This window comes from Dipodomys spectabilis, unplaced genomic scaffold (assembly GCF_019054845.1).
Source record: "Dipodomys spectabilis isolate Male_0828 unplaced genomic scaffold, ASM1905484v1 ptg000230l, whole genome shotgun sequence".
NCBI lineage: Eukaryota > Metazoa > Chordata > Mammalia > Rodentia > Heteromyidae > Dipodomys > Dipodomys spectabilis.
Window position 1 is genome coordinate 3643735 of NW_024870907.1, and position 12142 is coordinate 3655876.

Sequence of the window (12142 nt, forward strand, 5' to 3'; positions counted from 1 at the left end):
GTCTGGGCGGGGACAGGAGGGGCGGGGCCACGCCGCGGGGCGGGGCCTACGGCCCGGCTACAGTTGTGGGCGGGGCAGGCCCGCCGCTCGGGTGGAATGCAGGGGGCGGGGCGTGGTGGCGGGCGCTCCCGGCCCTGGTCCATCCGGCTTCGTAGCGGACATGGCTGGCTCCCGGCTCCCGCGGCAGCTTTTCCTCCAGGGTGTGGCCGCGGTGTTCATGTTCGCCTTCGCTTCCCTCTACACGCAGATCCCGGGTGAGGGCGCCGGCGTGGGGCAGCGCCCAGCCCGCACACGAGCCCCGGCGTGGCCTCGCCCCTCCACCCTGCGCCCGCGCGGTGTGGGGAGGGCGGGAGGCCCGGCCTCGACGCGTGGGCCTCACGGGTGTAGCAGCAGGGAACGTGCGGTGGTCCGTCCCGCGGGGCTGGGCTCCCACGCGGGCGGGGAGCGGGAGCCGGACTTCCCCCCAGACCTGGTGGGCAGGTAGGGGAAGGAGAGGCGGGGGGCCTCTGGGACCCCGTGTGCTTGTCAAGAAGTCCGCGGTGACTGCAGGCTTCGCGGGGGGGCGGAGGGCTGACCCGGGCCCGTCCCTGACACACCTTCCCACAGGCCTCTACGGCCCCGATGGCATCCTCCCCGCGCGGAGGACGCTGAGGCCGCAGGGTAAGGGGCGCTGGCAGCAGCTGTGGGAGACGCCAACGCTGCTGTGGGAGGCACCGAGGCTGGGGCTGGACACAGCCCAGGGCCTGGAGCTGCTGACCCTGACGGGCACGGTGCTGGCCCTGAGTGTCCTACTGCTACGCCCTCTGCGCCACCCCCTGGTCTACCTGCTGCTCTGGGCTGCCTACCTGTCAGCCTGCCAGGCAAGTAGGACCCGGGTCCCTCCGGGGCCCCCATCCCGGGCACACACCAGCTCCCTGACAGCCGTTCTTCCCGCAGGTGGGCCAGGTATTCCTCTATTTCCAGTGGTGAGTGACTCCTGAGCCAGGGTTACTGAGGCTGGGCAGGGTGTTTGCTTCTCCTGGGAAGACCTGAGGGGAGCACCCTTGGTAGGGAGGACCCTTTGTCCTATTTCCTCTCCCCATAGGGATTCCTTGCTGCTGGAGACTGGCTTCCTGGCTGTGCTGGTGGCACCACTGACGCCGCCGCCCCGTCACAAGCAGGGCAGGGCCTCACCCCACGAAGGCCTCCCCTTCTGGCTCGTGCGCTGGCTCCTGTTCCGCCTCATGTTCGCCTCTGGGGTGGTCAAGCTGACCAGCCGCTGCCCCACGTGGTGGGGGCTCACTGGTGAGCGTCTAGCTCAGAATCCGGGGTGGTCAGGCTGACCGGCCACTGCCCCGCATGGTGGGGGCTCACTGGTGAGCGTCTAGGTCAGAATCCAGGGTGATCAGGCTGACCGGCCGCTGCCCCACATGGTGGGGGCTCCCTGGTGAGCGTCTAGCTCAGAATCCAGGGTGGTCAGGCTGACCAGCCACTGCCCTGCATGGTGGGGGCTCACTGGTGAGCGTCCCAGTCAGAATCCGGGGTGGTCAGGCTGACCGGCCGCTGCCCCACGTGGTGGGGGCTCACTGGTGAGCGTCTAGCTCAGAATCTGGGGTGGTCTTGACTCTGCCTAGCGTTGACCACCACTCATTGCTCATAGCCCTCACCTACCACTATGAGACACAGTGCCTGCCCACACCTGCTGCCTGGTTCGCCCACCACCTGCCAGTCTGGCTGCACAAGCTCAGCGTGGTCGCCACCTTCCTCATCGAGATTGCAGTGCCCCCTCTGTTCTTTGCCCCCATTCGCCGCCTGCGTTTGGTTGCCTTCTATGCTCAGGTAAGGATGTAGTTTTCACCGCTGTTCAGTGGGGTCCCGCTGGAGACAGAGTCGCCCTGGAGAACTGGTGGCTGGGGTCAGAAGCCTGGCAGGCACAGTGATGTGTTACTGGAGTGTGTCCCACAGTGGGGCTGCAGCCACACTGCAGATGTTGGGGCCGCAGTGGGGGGAACAGGGGAGCACGGAATGGATACGACTCTTCCAAGTTGTGACTGCAGACCCACCCTCACCCTAGGTGCTTCTGCAAGTCTTGATTATCATCACTGGCAACTATAACTTCTTCAACCTGCTAACGCTGGTGCTCACCACTGCCCTCCTAGATGATCATCACCTATCTGCTGAGCCTGGCTGTAGCCGCCATAAGAGGACGCCTACCTGTAAGTACTAGCCCATCAAGACTGCTGCTGTCCCAGCTCCCTACCTTCTCAGGCTATCTCCTTCCTACCAAAAGCCCCTGAAGGTACCAAGCTTCATCCTGGCATCCTGGCTGTGGACCCTCAGTCAACCTGTGATTGTCCTACACTATCTATAGCCTGGCCCAAGGCCCTCTTGGCCACACTGTCCCTGCTACTGGAACTAGCCATCTATGGGCTGCTGGCCTATGGCACTGTACACTATTTTGGCCTGGAAGTTGACTGGCAGCAGCGCACCATCCACTCCAGAACCAGTGAGTGCCCACTGGGGGGAGCCCAAGGGCAGGGCTGGACCAATGGCCTTACATCCCCGTCCTCCGCAGCCTTCACCTTTCACCAGTTCTCCCAGTGGCTGAAGACAGTGACCTTGCCCACCATGTGGCTGGGGGTGGTCTCCCTGGCTTGGGAGCTGCTGATGACCTTCTGGAGGTGTGTGCTCAAGCGTGGGGGGGCAGCTTCCAGACCAGGGCAGACCTCACGCTCAGCATCTCTTTCCCAGGTGGACCCAGGTACAGGGGTGGCTGCGGAAGCTCTGTGCGGGGGTCCAGCTCTCTGTGGTGGGCGCTGCCACAGTTGCCTTGTTCTTGATCAGCCTGGTAGGTAGCAGTGCAGGAAATGGGGTCTGGGAAGGGGTCTGGGAGACAGCACTAATCCTCTGCCCACCTGTCCTGCAGGTACCCTACTCCTATGTGGAGCCTGGGACCCACGGACATCTCTGGACCGGGGCCCACCACCTGTTTGGTGCTGTGGAGCACTTGCAGCTGGCCAATTCATACGGCCTCTTCCGCCGGATGACTGGGCTGGGTGGGCGGCCTGAGGTGGTGCTGGAAGGCAGCTTCGACGGGCACCACTGGACAGTGAGTCCTCCCAAGGGGTGAGGCGCAAGGGCTCGGCCTCCCTGCCCTAGCTGAGCATGAATTCATCTGGCAGGAGATCGAGTTCATGTATAAGCCTGGGAATGTGAGCCGACAGCCCCCTGTCCTGGTGCCCCACCAGCCACGCCTTGACTGGCAGATGTGGTTTGCAGCCCTTGGCCCCCACACACACAGTCCCTGGTTCACCAGCCTCGTGCTCCGCCTGCTGCAGGGCAAGGAGCCAGGTGAGGGGTAGGCCAGAGGGGGCTGGGGAGGGCCGCCCGGGGGATAGGACCATACTGAGCCTCATCACCTGCCGCAGTAATCCGCCTGATCCAGAGCCACGTCACCAGTTACCCGTTTCACAAGCAGCCACCTACCTACATCCGGGCCCAGCGCTACAAGTATTGGTTCTCACGGCCTGGAGAGCAAGGGTAAGGCCAGGGTACTAGGGAGAGATCTGGGGCCTAGGATCCAGCCATGCACTTATATCCAGTTCTGTTGCAGCCGGTGGTGGCGACGGCAGTGGGTGGAGGAATTCTTTCCCTCTGTGTCCCTGGGGGACCCAATGCTGGAGATGCTGCTCCAACAGTTCGGGCTTCAGGTTAGAGGATGTCAGCCAGGCTCAGGGAGGTAGCAGGGTAATCCTTGGCACAGGGGAAAAACCCGTGGTCCTTCCTCAATCCTGTCCCACAGGACAAGAACCCACCTCGGGCACACAGCCCCAGCAGAGTCCTGGCCCGGGCCTTGCACTGGGTGAGGACGCAGCTGTCTCCGCTGGAGCCTCCCACACTGCTCTGGAGTCTCCTGGCGGCTGTTGGAGCTATCAAAATGGTACAAGCGTTGCTGGCCCCTGGGCCCTTCCAGTCCTCACCTCTGGCCAGAGGGGAGAAGCAAAGACCAGCCTCCAAGAAGGACTCCAGAGCAGCTTCCGAGCCAGCTGCCCCAAGCTCCAACCCGGGCAATGGTTCCCGGCCCCCCAGGCGGAAAAAATAGAGGTGCTTTCACCACCGGTCGCCAGAGGGTAGGGCTCCCAGACCTCTGCCCTGCAGCAGGGATGCAGGTCGGCCACTGTGCCTTAGCCAGGCCTACGGGTTCACACTCAGGTCCGAGTCGGGGGACTACAGGGTGCTACCTTGAGGACCCACCAGTCCTCTCCTGCCAATCAGAACCCTGTCCATTGACTCCCTCCCACTCACACATGCACCCTCACTCCAGGTGGTGGGCCTGCAGCAGCCTAACTCAGGCCCTTCCTGGGATATAATCTGCCTGGGGAGCCCTGCCCTTCCCCTGACTGTAAAGGTCTGAGTCTGGAGCCCCCACCTCAGCCCCAGTGTGGGGGAGTGGAACTCACCCGGGAAGGGAGCAGGAAAGGCAGACATGAGCAGTGGTGGAGCCATATGCACCTGCCCCTTCTTCAGACCTGTCCTTGAAGCTTGTTCTTCAGACCCACACCAATAAAGGCTTCCTTTGTGTGGCCCTGTGCTGTGCTTCCTTCCTGAGAACAGTGGGCATGGGCACAGCCCAGCTGTTCACCACTGACCTCACTTCTCAAGGGGCCTCTTCCTTGTCCCTCAGTTTTCTCTGTAAAATGGACAAGAGGACCTGGCCACAAAATGCCCCAGGGCCACACAGGGATAGATTGGACTCATCAGGGCTGTGAGGCCACTGCCAAAAGATGGAGCCAGAACCTTCCAAGGCCGAAACCCTGCCCAGAATAGGCCGGAGGGTGAAAATGAGTGGGTCAGGAGGACCGTGGATCCTGGGTAGAAGAAAGGTGTGTCAGGCCCATCCAGCTCTGTCCAGGAAAGAAACCCCGAGTGAAACACCCACCATGTGGGTCTCGGCTGGGGTCTTGGGGTCAGGTTGTCAGTCATCACTGCCCTCCTAGAACCTTGCAGCACGTCTGCTTCCGGTCAAGCCTGTTCCCTTCCTCAGCAGACCCCTGGGAGGCCCCCACTTCCCCTAGGTTCCAGTTGCTGTCAAGGGGCTCTTACGCAGGCAGCAAGTGAGCCAGAAGCTGGCTTTGGCTTCAAACAATAATCTTTAAAATTGAAAAACTTGTTCTTGGGGCTGGATGTGTGTCTCAGTTGATAGAGCACCAGCCCGTGAGTAAACTATCAGGTACAAAGTTTGAGTCCTGGTCTCACAACCAAAAAAAATTAAAAAAAAACAACTTGTTTCTTTTAGGCTTTTAGGCCCAGTTTATAAATCTCTCCTGTGTTATCTGTATCTGCTTCCTTGGTAATTTTCTAGTCTACTCATTTAAAGTATAGTTCACTGAAGAATGTGTTTGGACCAAGGTGCATTGTAAGCATGTGTGGAAATATAATGAAGTCCTTTTGTATAATTAATAAATGCTAGAAAAAACAAAGCACACAACTCAGTGGCTTTCAGTGTATTTACAGAATAGGGCATCACCCTAAAAATCCTCAGCAGGTATTAACTTCTCCCCTTCTGAGCCTTATGCCAGCACCAGTCTGGACAGTTCCAGTTCACTGAATCATATTCAGGCTTAGAGTGCTTAGCCTAGCATGCGTGAAACCTAGGTTCCAGCCTTATCACCTACAAAAAGAAAAAAAAAAACACACTAAACTTTTTGTGTCTGGTTTCTCTTACTCAGCATAATTTTGGTGGTGGTGGACACAGGACTTGAACTCAGGGCCTGGACCCTGTCCCTGAGCTTTTTTACTCAAGCCTAGTGCTGTACCACTTTGAGCCACAGCACCACTTCCAGTTTTCTAGTAGTTAATTGGAGATAAAAATCTCATGTGGGGCTGGGAAGGTGGCTCAGTGGAAGAGTGCTCGCTTGTATGTATGAGGCCCTGGGTTCAGTTCCTCAGCACCACCTGAGCAGAAAAAGCCAGAAATGGTTCTGTGGCTCAAGTGGTAGAGCACTAACCTTGAGCTGAAGAGCTGAGGGACAGCACCCAGGCCCAGAGTTCAACCCCCAGGACCGACAAAAACAAAAACCAAATATTCATACCAGTACTATTCAGCATAGAAAAAATGGAAACACAAAAGATTCTCTGAAGGCTAGGCACCAGTGGCTTACACCTGTAATCCTAGCTACTCAGGAGGCTGAGATCTGAGGATCTCAGTTCAAAGCCAGCCCAGGCCTTAAAGTCCATGAGATTTTTTTTTTTCTCTTGTTGGTCATTGGCCTGAACTCGGCCTGGGTGCTGTCCCTCAGCTCTTCAGCTCAAGGCTAGCACTCTACCACTTGAGCCACAGTGCCACTTCTGGCTTTTTCTGTTTATGTGGTACTGAGGAATCAAACCCAGGGCCTCATGCATGCGAGGCAAGCACTCTACCACTGAGCCACCTTCCCAGCCTGGGTAGGATGTCATTGTCACATTTCCACAGGTTTATACTGTATACTAATCAATTTTACCCCCTCTGTAATACTCCTGCACCCTTCCCTCTAAGAAATAGTATTCCCAGTCAGACGCTGGTGGTTCACACCTGTAATACTAGCTACTTAGGAGGCTGAGATCTGAGGATCCAGGTTCAAAGCCAGCCCAGGCAGAGAAGTCCGTAAGATTATTATCACTTAACTACCAAAACAAAAAACAGAAAAACCAAAACTGGATCTGTGGCTCAAGTACTAGTCCGCTAGCCTTGAGCTGCTCAGGAATAGCCCCAGACTCTAAGGTTCAAGCCCAAGACTGGCACACAGAAAAGAAAGACTTCTCAACAGGTTCCTTTGTTACATTTTCATAGTTGCAAATAGTCTAATTTCTGACAGTGTTCACTCTTCTTTATCCCTGACACACGTCCCCTGCTAGTTCCTCTGGCCAGAGTAGATTCCTCTTTCCTTTCATACCTCTATGGATCATTTGAGTTTCTCTGTGCTGTTCTGATATGTCTTTTAGATACTGTAAAAATGGATTATGTGCAAGCTGGGCACTGGTGGCTCACGCCTGTAATCTTAGCTACTCAGGAGGCTGAAATCTCAGGCTCAAGGTTCAAAGCCAACCCAAGCAGGAAAATCCATGAGATTCTTATCTCTAATTAAACCAGAAGTGGAGCTGTGGCTCAAGTGGCAGAGCACTATCCTTGAGCAAAATAGCTCAGGGACAGTGTCCAGACTCTGAGTTCAAACCTCAGGGCCTGAACACACACACACACACACACACACACACACACACACACAATTTGCAACTATGAAAATGTAACAAGAAAACCTGTGGTTAATTGGTTGACTTGGGCAGTTAAATGTGTAGAATCCCAGTTCCCGCAAATATATCCACTGACTCAGATAAACAGGCCGAGGAGTTTTTATTAGCTGCGTGGGGCTGCGCCCCACTCAAGCATCGCAGCCAGGCTCTCTCACAGCATGACTTATAAAGGAAAGAGGCCATGTGCAGGTGGTGGTGCACAGAAAGCCACACATGAGTGGCATGTGTACATGACAAATAGCAATTTCCAATAAACAAAGCAGTAAGTCTGAAACAAAGACCATGTGCTGGATTTTCTCTTAGGGGTTTAACTGATGTTTACCAAAACATGCTCCAACCTTCCTATTTACCACAACATCCTATTTACCGAAGCCACATCTCACATATCCCAAGCTTCCTATTTACCAAAACACCTTTTCATTTTTGTCAGTCGTGGGTCTTGAACTGACACATGTGTCTCTACTCCATCACAATTATTCATGTCTAAGGGCTGAGATAAGGGTCCACTTACATTCTTCTGCTTGTGGATAATTTTCCCAACATCATACATTGAAGAGATTATCCTTTCTCCACTCTACTCTTGGCATATTTATGGAAAATCAATTTATTGTAAGTGTATGGATTTACTTCTAGACTTGCCTTCGGTTCAATCTGTCTCTATATGTCTGCATTTATGTTGTGGTGTGTGTGTGTGTGTGTAATTTTTGTATATGTGATGCTGGGGAAGAAATTAAGACCCCACATAGAATGCTAGGCAAGCACTCTATACTGTGGTGTACCTCCAGCCCTATAGTACATTTTGAAATCGGGTATTGTGACACCTCCAATTTTGTTCTTTATACTTAAAATTGTTCGGCTGTTTAGAATTTTTGGTAATTTCATATTAACTTTAGAATTTTCTACTTTTAAAATTCTTTTATCTGGGGCTGGGCAGGTGGCTCAGTGGTAGAGCGCTTCCCTTGCATGCATGAGTCCCTGGGTTCGATTCCTCAGCACCACATAAGCAGGAAAAGCTGGAAGTGGCGCTGTGGCTCAAGTGGCAGAGCGCTAGCCTTGAGCTGAAGAGCTGAGAGACAGCGCGCAGGCCCAGAGTTCAAGCCAATGACCACCACCAACAACAACCAAAAAAAAAACCCAACAACTTTTATCTGTCTAATCTGTCTAATCAGTACTGAGGCTTGAATTCAGGGTCTCTCTTTTTTTCTCTTTTTCTTTCTCTTTCTGCCTTTTTGTCTCCCCTCCCCCCACTTTCTCACGTGGCTTTCACTCAAGCTTCACTCTGCTACTTGAACCATACTTTCCATTTGGGCTTTTTACTGATTAATTTTTTTTTTTTTTTTTTTTGTCCCATCGTGGGGCTGAGGAGCTCTTCAGCTCAAGGCTAGCGCTCTACCACTTGAGCCACAGCGCCACTTCCGGCTTTTTTCTTTTTGTTTATGTGGTGCTAAGGATAAGGAATCGAACCCAGGGCCTCATGCATGCAAGGCTTCCAGCTCTTACTGATTAATTGGAAATAAGAATCTCATGGAGGGGCTGGGAAGGTGGCTCAGTGGTAGAGTGCTTGCCTTGCATGCATGAGGCCCTGGGTTCGATTCCTCAGCACCACATAAGCAAAAAAAAGAGAAAAAAGCCGGAAGTGGTGCTATGGCTCAAGTGGTAGAGCACTAGCCTTGAGCTGAAGAGCTGAGGGACAGAGCCCAGGCCCAGAGTTCAGGCCCCACGACCAGACCCCCCAAAAAAAAGTCTCATGGATTTTTTTTTTTGGGGGGGGGGATTGGTGGTGGATCTTGAACTCTGGACCTGGGCACTATCCCTGAGCTCTTCAGCACAAGGCAAGTGCTCTACCACTGAAGCCACAGTGCCACTTCCGGTTCTCTGAGTGGTTATTTGGAGATAGTCTCAAGGCCTTTCCTGCCCCGGCTGGCTAAGAACCTCAATCCTCAGATCTCAGCCCCCTGAGTAGCTAGGACTACAGGTGTGAGCCACCAGTGCGTGGCTTCTCATGGATTTTTTTTCCCAGGCTAAGTTTGAACTGTGATCCTTAGATCTCTCTCTTTATTATCTAGGACTATAGGCATGAGCCATTGATGCCCAGCTATTCCTATTTTTACAACTATTGTAAATAGAATTTTTTTTTTTTTTTGGGTCCGGTTATGGGGCCTGAACTCTGGGCCTGGGTGCTGTCCCTCAGCTCTTCCACTCAAGGCTAGTGCTCTACCACTTGAACCATAGCACCACTTCCGGCTTTTTTTCTTTTTGCTTATGTGGTGCTGGGGAATCAAACCCAGGGGCTCATGCATGCAAGGCAAGCGCTCTAGCACTGAGCCACCTTCCCAGCTCCCAATAGGATTATTTTCTTTCTTTTCAAATAGTTCATTGTCAGTGTATAGAAACATTACTACTTTTTTACTCGATTCAATTTGTATCATATGAACTTTGCTGAATATATTAGTTCTAATAGGGATTTTTGTTATTTCTTTGTTTTGTTTTTTGTCATTCATTGGGCTTGAACCCAGGACCTGGACACTCTCCCTGAGCTTTTTTTGCTCAAGGCTAGCACTCTACCACTTTGAGCCACAGCTCCACTTCCAGTTTTCACGTGATTAATTTGAGGTAAGAGTATCACAGACTTTCTTTCCCTGGCTGGCTTTGAACTGTGAACCTCAGATCTCAGTTTCCTGTGTAGCTAGGATTACAGGCATTTGCCCACAGCACCTGGCCTAGTTCTAACGTGTGTGTGTGTGTGTGTGTGTGTGTGTGTGTGTGTGTGTGTGTGTCCTAGTTCTAACGTGTGTGTGTATGTGTTTGTGGTGTGCTCCTAACTGTGATCCTCAGATCTCAGTTTCCTGGGTAGCTAGGATTACAGGCATTTGCCCACAGCACTTGGCCTAGTTCTAACGTGTGTGTGTGTGTGTGTGTGTGTGTGTGTGTGTGTGTGTGTGTGTGTGTGTGGTGTGTGGTGTGCTCCTGTGATCCTCAGATCTCATCTTCCTGGGTAGCTAGGATTACAGGCGTGAGCCCACAGCAGCTGGCTTAGTTCTAACGTGTTTGTGTGTGTGTGTGTGTGTGTGTGTGTGTGTGTGTGTGTGTGTGTGTGTATGTGGTGTGCTCCTAACTTTGACCCTCAGATCTCAGCTTCCTGGGTGGCTAGGATTACAGGCGTGAGCCCTAGGCTTTGTGTGGTTGTTGTTGGATGCAGTCTTCCTATGTGACCCAGGCTGTCTTCAAATACGTGCTTCTCTTGCTTCAGGGATTATAGGCATCTGCCACCTGAGTGTCTTTTGTTGGTAGTGGTAGTGGTTGTGGGGTTTGAACTCAGGGCCTGAGCACTGTCTCTGAGCCTCTTTGTGCTCAAGACTAGCCCTCTACCACTTGAGCCACAGCACCAGTTCAGGTTTTTGAGTGGTTAATTGGAGATTAGAGTCTCATGGGAGCCAGGTGCCAGTGGCTCATGCCTGCAACCTTAGCTAATCAGAAGACTGAGACCTGCGGTTCAAAGCCAACCTCGACAGGAAAGTCCATGAGACTTTTGTCTCCAATTAACCACCAGCAAACTGGAAGTGGCGCTGTGGCTCCAGTGCTCACCTTGAGCTGAAGAACTCAGTGACAGCACCCAGGCCCAGAGTTCAAGCTCCATGACCAGCAACAACCAAAAAAAAAAAAAAAAAAGTCTCATGGGGATTTTTCTGCCTAGGCTGGCTTCAAACCACAATCCTCAGATCTCGGCCTCCTGAGTAGCTAGGATCACAGGCGTGAGCCACCGGCTCCCAACCTACCCCGCATGTCTTCTCACACTAGACAGCAGCACAGCTATCTATCAGAGACAATTAGGGTCATGTGAGAAGGAACCAGGAGTTAACTCAGAGCCTCTCTCTCCCTTCCTAATCTCAACCAGGAATGTATCCATCTGTGCCACAGGAAAGGCACACAGAAGTAGCTGAAGCATACGAGACGTCTGGTCATTGGCGAGTTCTTAACACATACACCAAGTAGATTAGCTGGGAAGGGTGCTGAGGAAGCTCCTCTTTGCACATTGGTACATTACGATAGCACATTTACAGCCTTTCTTATGAAGACAGCACGGCTAAGGGACATGGAAGAAAGTGTCCCAGCTAAAGTGTTCCAAAGATAAGTGGAAGTTTCCACCAGCAAAGACAGGCCCCATGTGCTTCCTGGTAAAGGGAGAACACTCTGACACCAAGGAATCTGCTTGAGCCCTGGCAGGAAACAGAGGAAATGTTCATAGAAATAGTAGGAATATGTCAGGCGCCGGTGGCTCACTCCTGTAATCCTAGCTACTCAGGAGGCTGAGATCTGAGGATCGAGGTTCAAAGCCAGCCTGGGCAGGAAAGTCTGTGAGACTCTTATCTCCAATAAACCACAAGAAAATGAGAAGTGGTGCTATGGTTCACGCGGTAGAGCGCTCGCCTTCAGCTGAAGAGCACAGGGACAGCGCCCAGCCCCAGAGTTCAAATCCTGCGACCAACCAACAAAAAAAAAAAAAAAAAAGAAGAAGAAGAAATAGTGGGGATATGATCAGCAAAGCCCCAGTCACCAGAAGAAAACCCCCCAAATCAGCAATCTGCTTTTTTCTGCAGGGTGGGGGAGAGGCCTTAAAGATAAATGCCATGGGTGGCAGTGTCACAGTGGTGGGTGAGGAAGCCATGTAGGTGTGTGAGAGACAGAAGGGTTTGCCCGGGTTTGTGTGCCTAGGCCCTGGGCACGCACGTGGCTCCCAGAGACAGCCACGCGGCAGGCTACCACCTGCATGTTTGTTTTGTGTTGTTTAGCTATCAGGGTTTTCCCTTCTTTGTTAAGGGAGACTGGGTCTAGAGGGCTTGGTGAGCATTTCTAGAGTGAGCGGAGTGAGCTGGAA

The 12142-nt window shown here is 53.1% G+C and overlaps 1 protein-coding gene across 2 annotated transcripts; it reads left to right on the forward strand.

Annotated features, from left to right (window-relative positions):
• Positions 1–120: 120 nt before the first annotated feature.
• Positions 121–4564, forward strand: Lmf2 (lipase maturation factor 2). 2 transcript variants are annotated; one of them, XM_042698043.1, is made up of 14 exons: positions 121–254; positions 607–860; positions 937–965; positions 1085–1284; positions 1640–1818; positions 2054–2195; positions 2279–2485; positions 2555–2660; positions 2731–2827; positions 2906–3088; positions 3162–3330; positions 3408–3519; positions 3593–3689; positions 3782–4564. In XM_042698043.1, exons 1-14 carry the CDS (start codon positions 161–163, stop codon positions 4079–4081), a joined length of 2169 nt encoding a protein of 722 aa, XP_042553977.1. In that variant the 5' UTR covers positions 121–160; the 3' UTR covers positions 4082–4564. The 2 variants fall into 2 exon arrangements, with proteins under 2 accessions (XP_042553977.1, XP_042553978.1); XM_042698044.1 differs by having other exon boundaries at positions 2351–2485.
• The last annotated feature ends 7578 nt before the right edge of the window (positions 4565–12142 follow it).

What these genes read in the sequence shown, in the direction of transcription:
- Lmf2 (XM_042698043.1), top strand. Translation starts at nt 161, where the DNA reads ATGGCTGGCTCCCGGCTCCCGCGGCAGCTTTTCCTCCAGGGTGTGGCC. An exon ending in TGGTTGCCTTCTATGCTCAG is followed by an intron (nt 1,819 to 2,053) that starts GTAAGGATGTAG and finishes CCCTCACCCTAG; the next exon opens with GTGCTTCTGCAAGTCTTGAT. An exon ending in TCCAACAGTTCGGGCTTCAG is followed by an intron (nt 3,690 to 3,781) that starts GTTAGAGGATGT and finishes CCTGTCCCACAG; the next exon opens with GACAAGAACCCACCTCGGGC.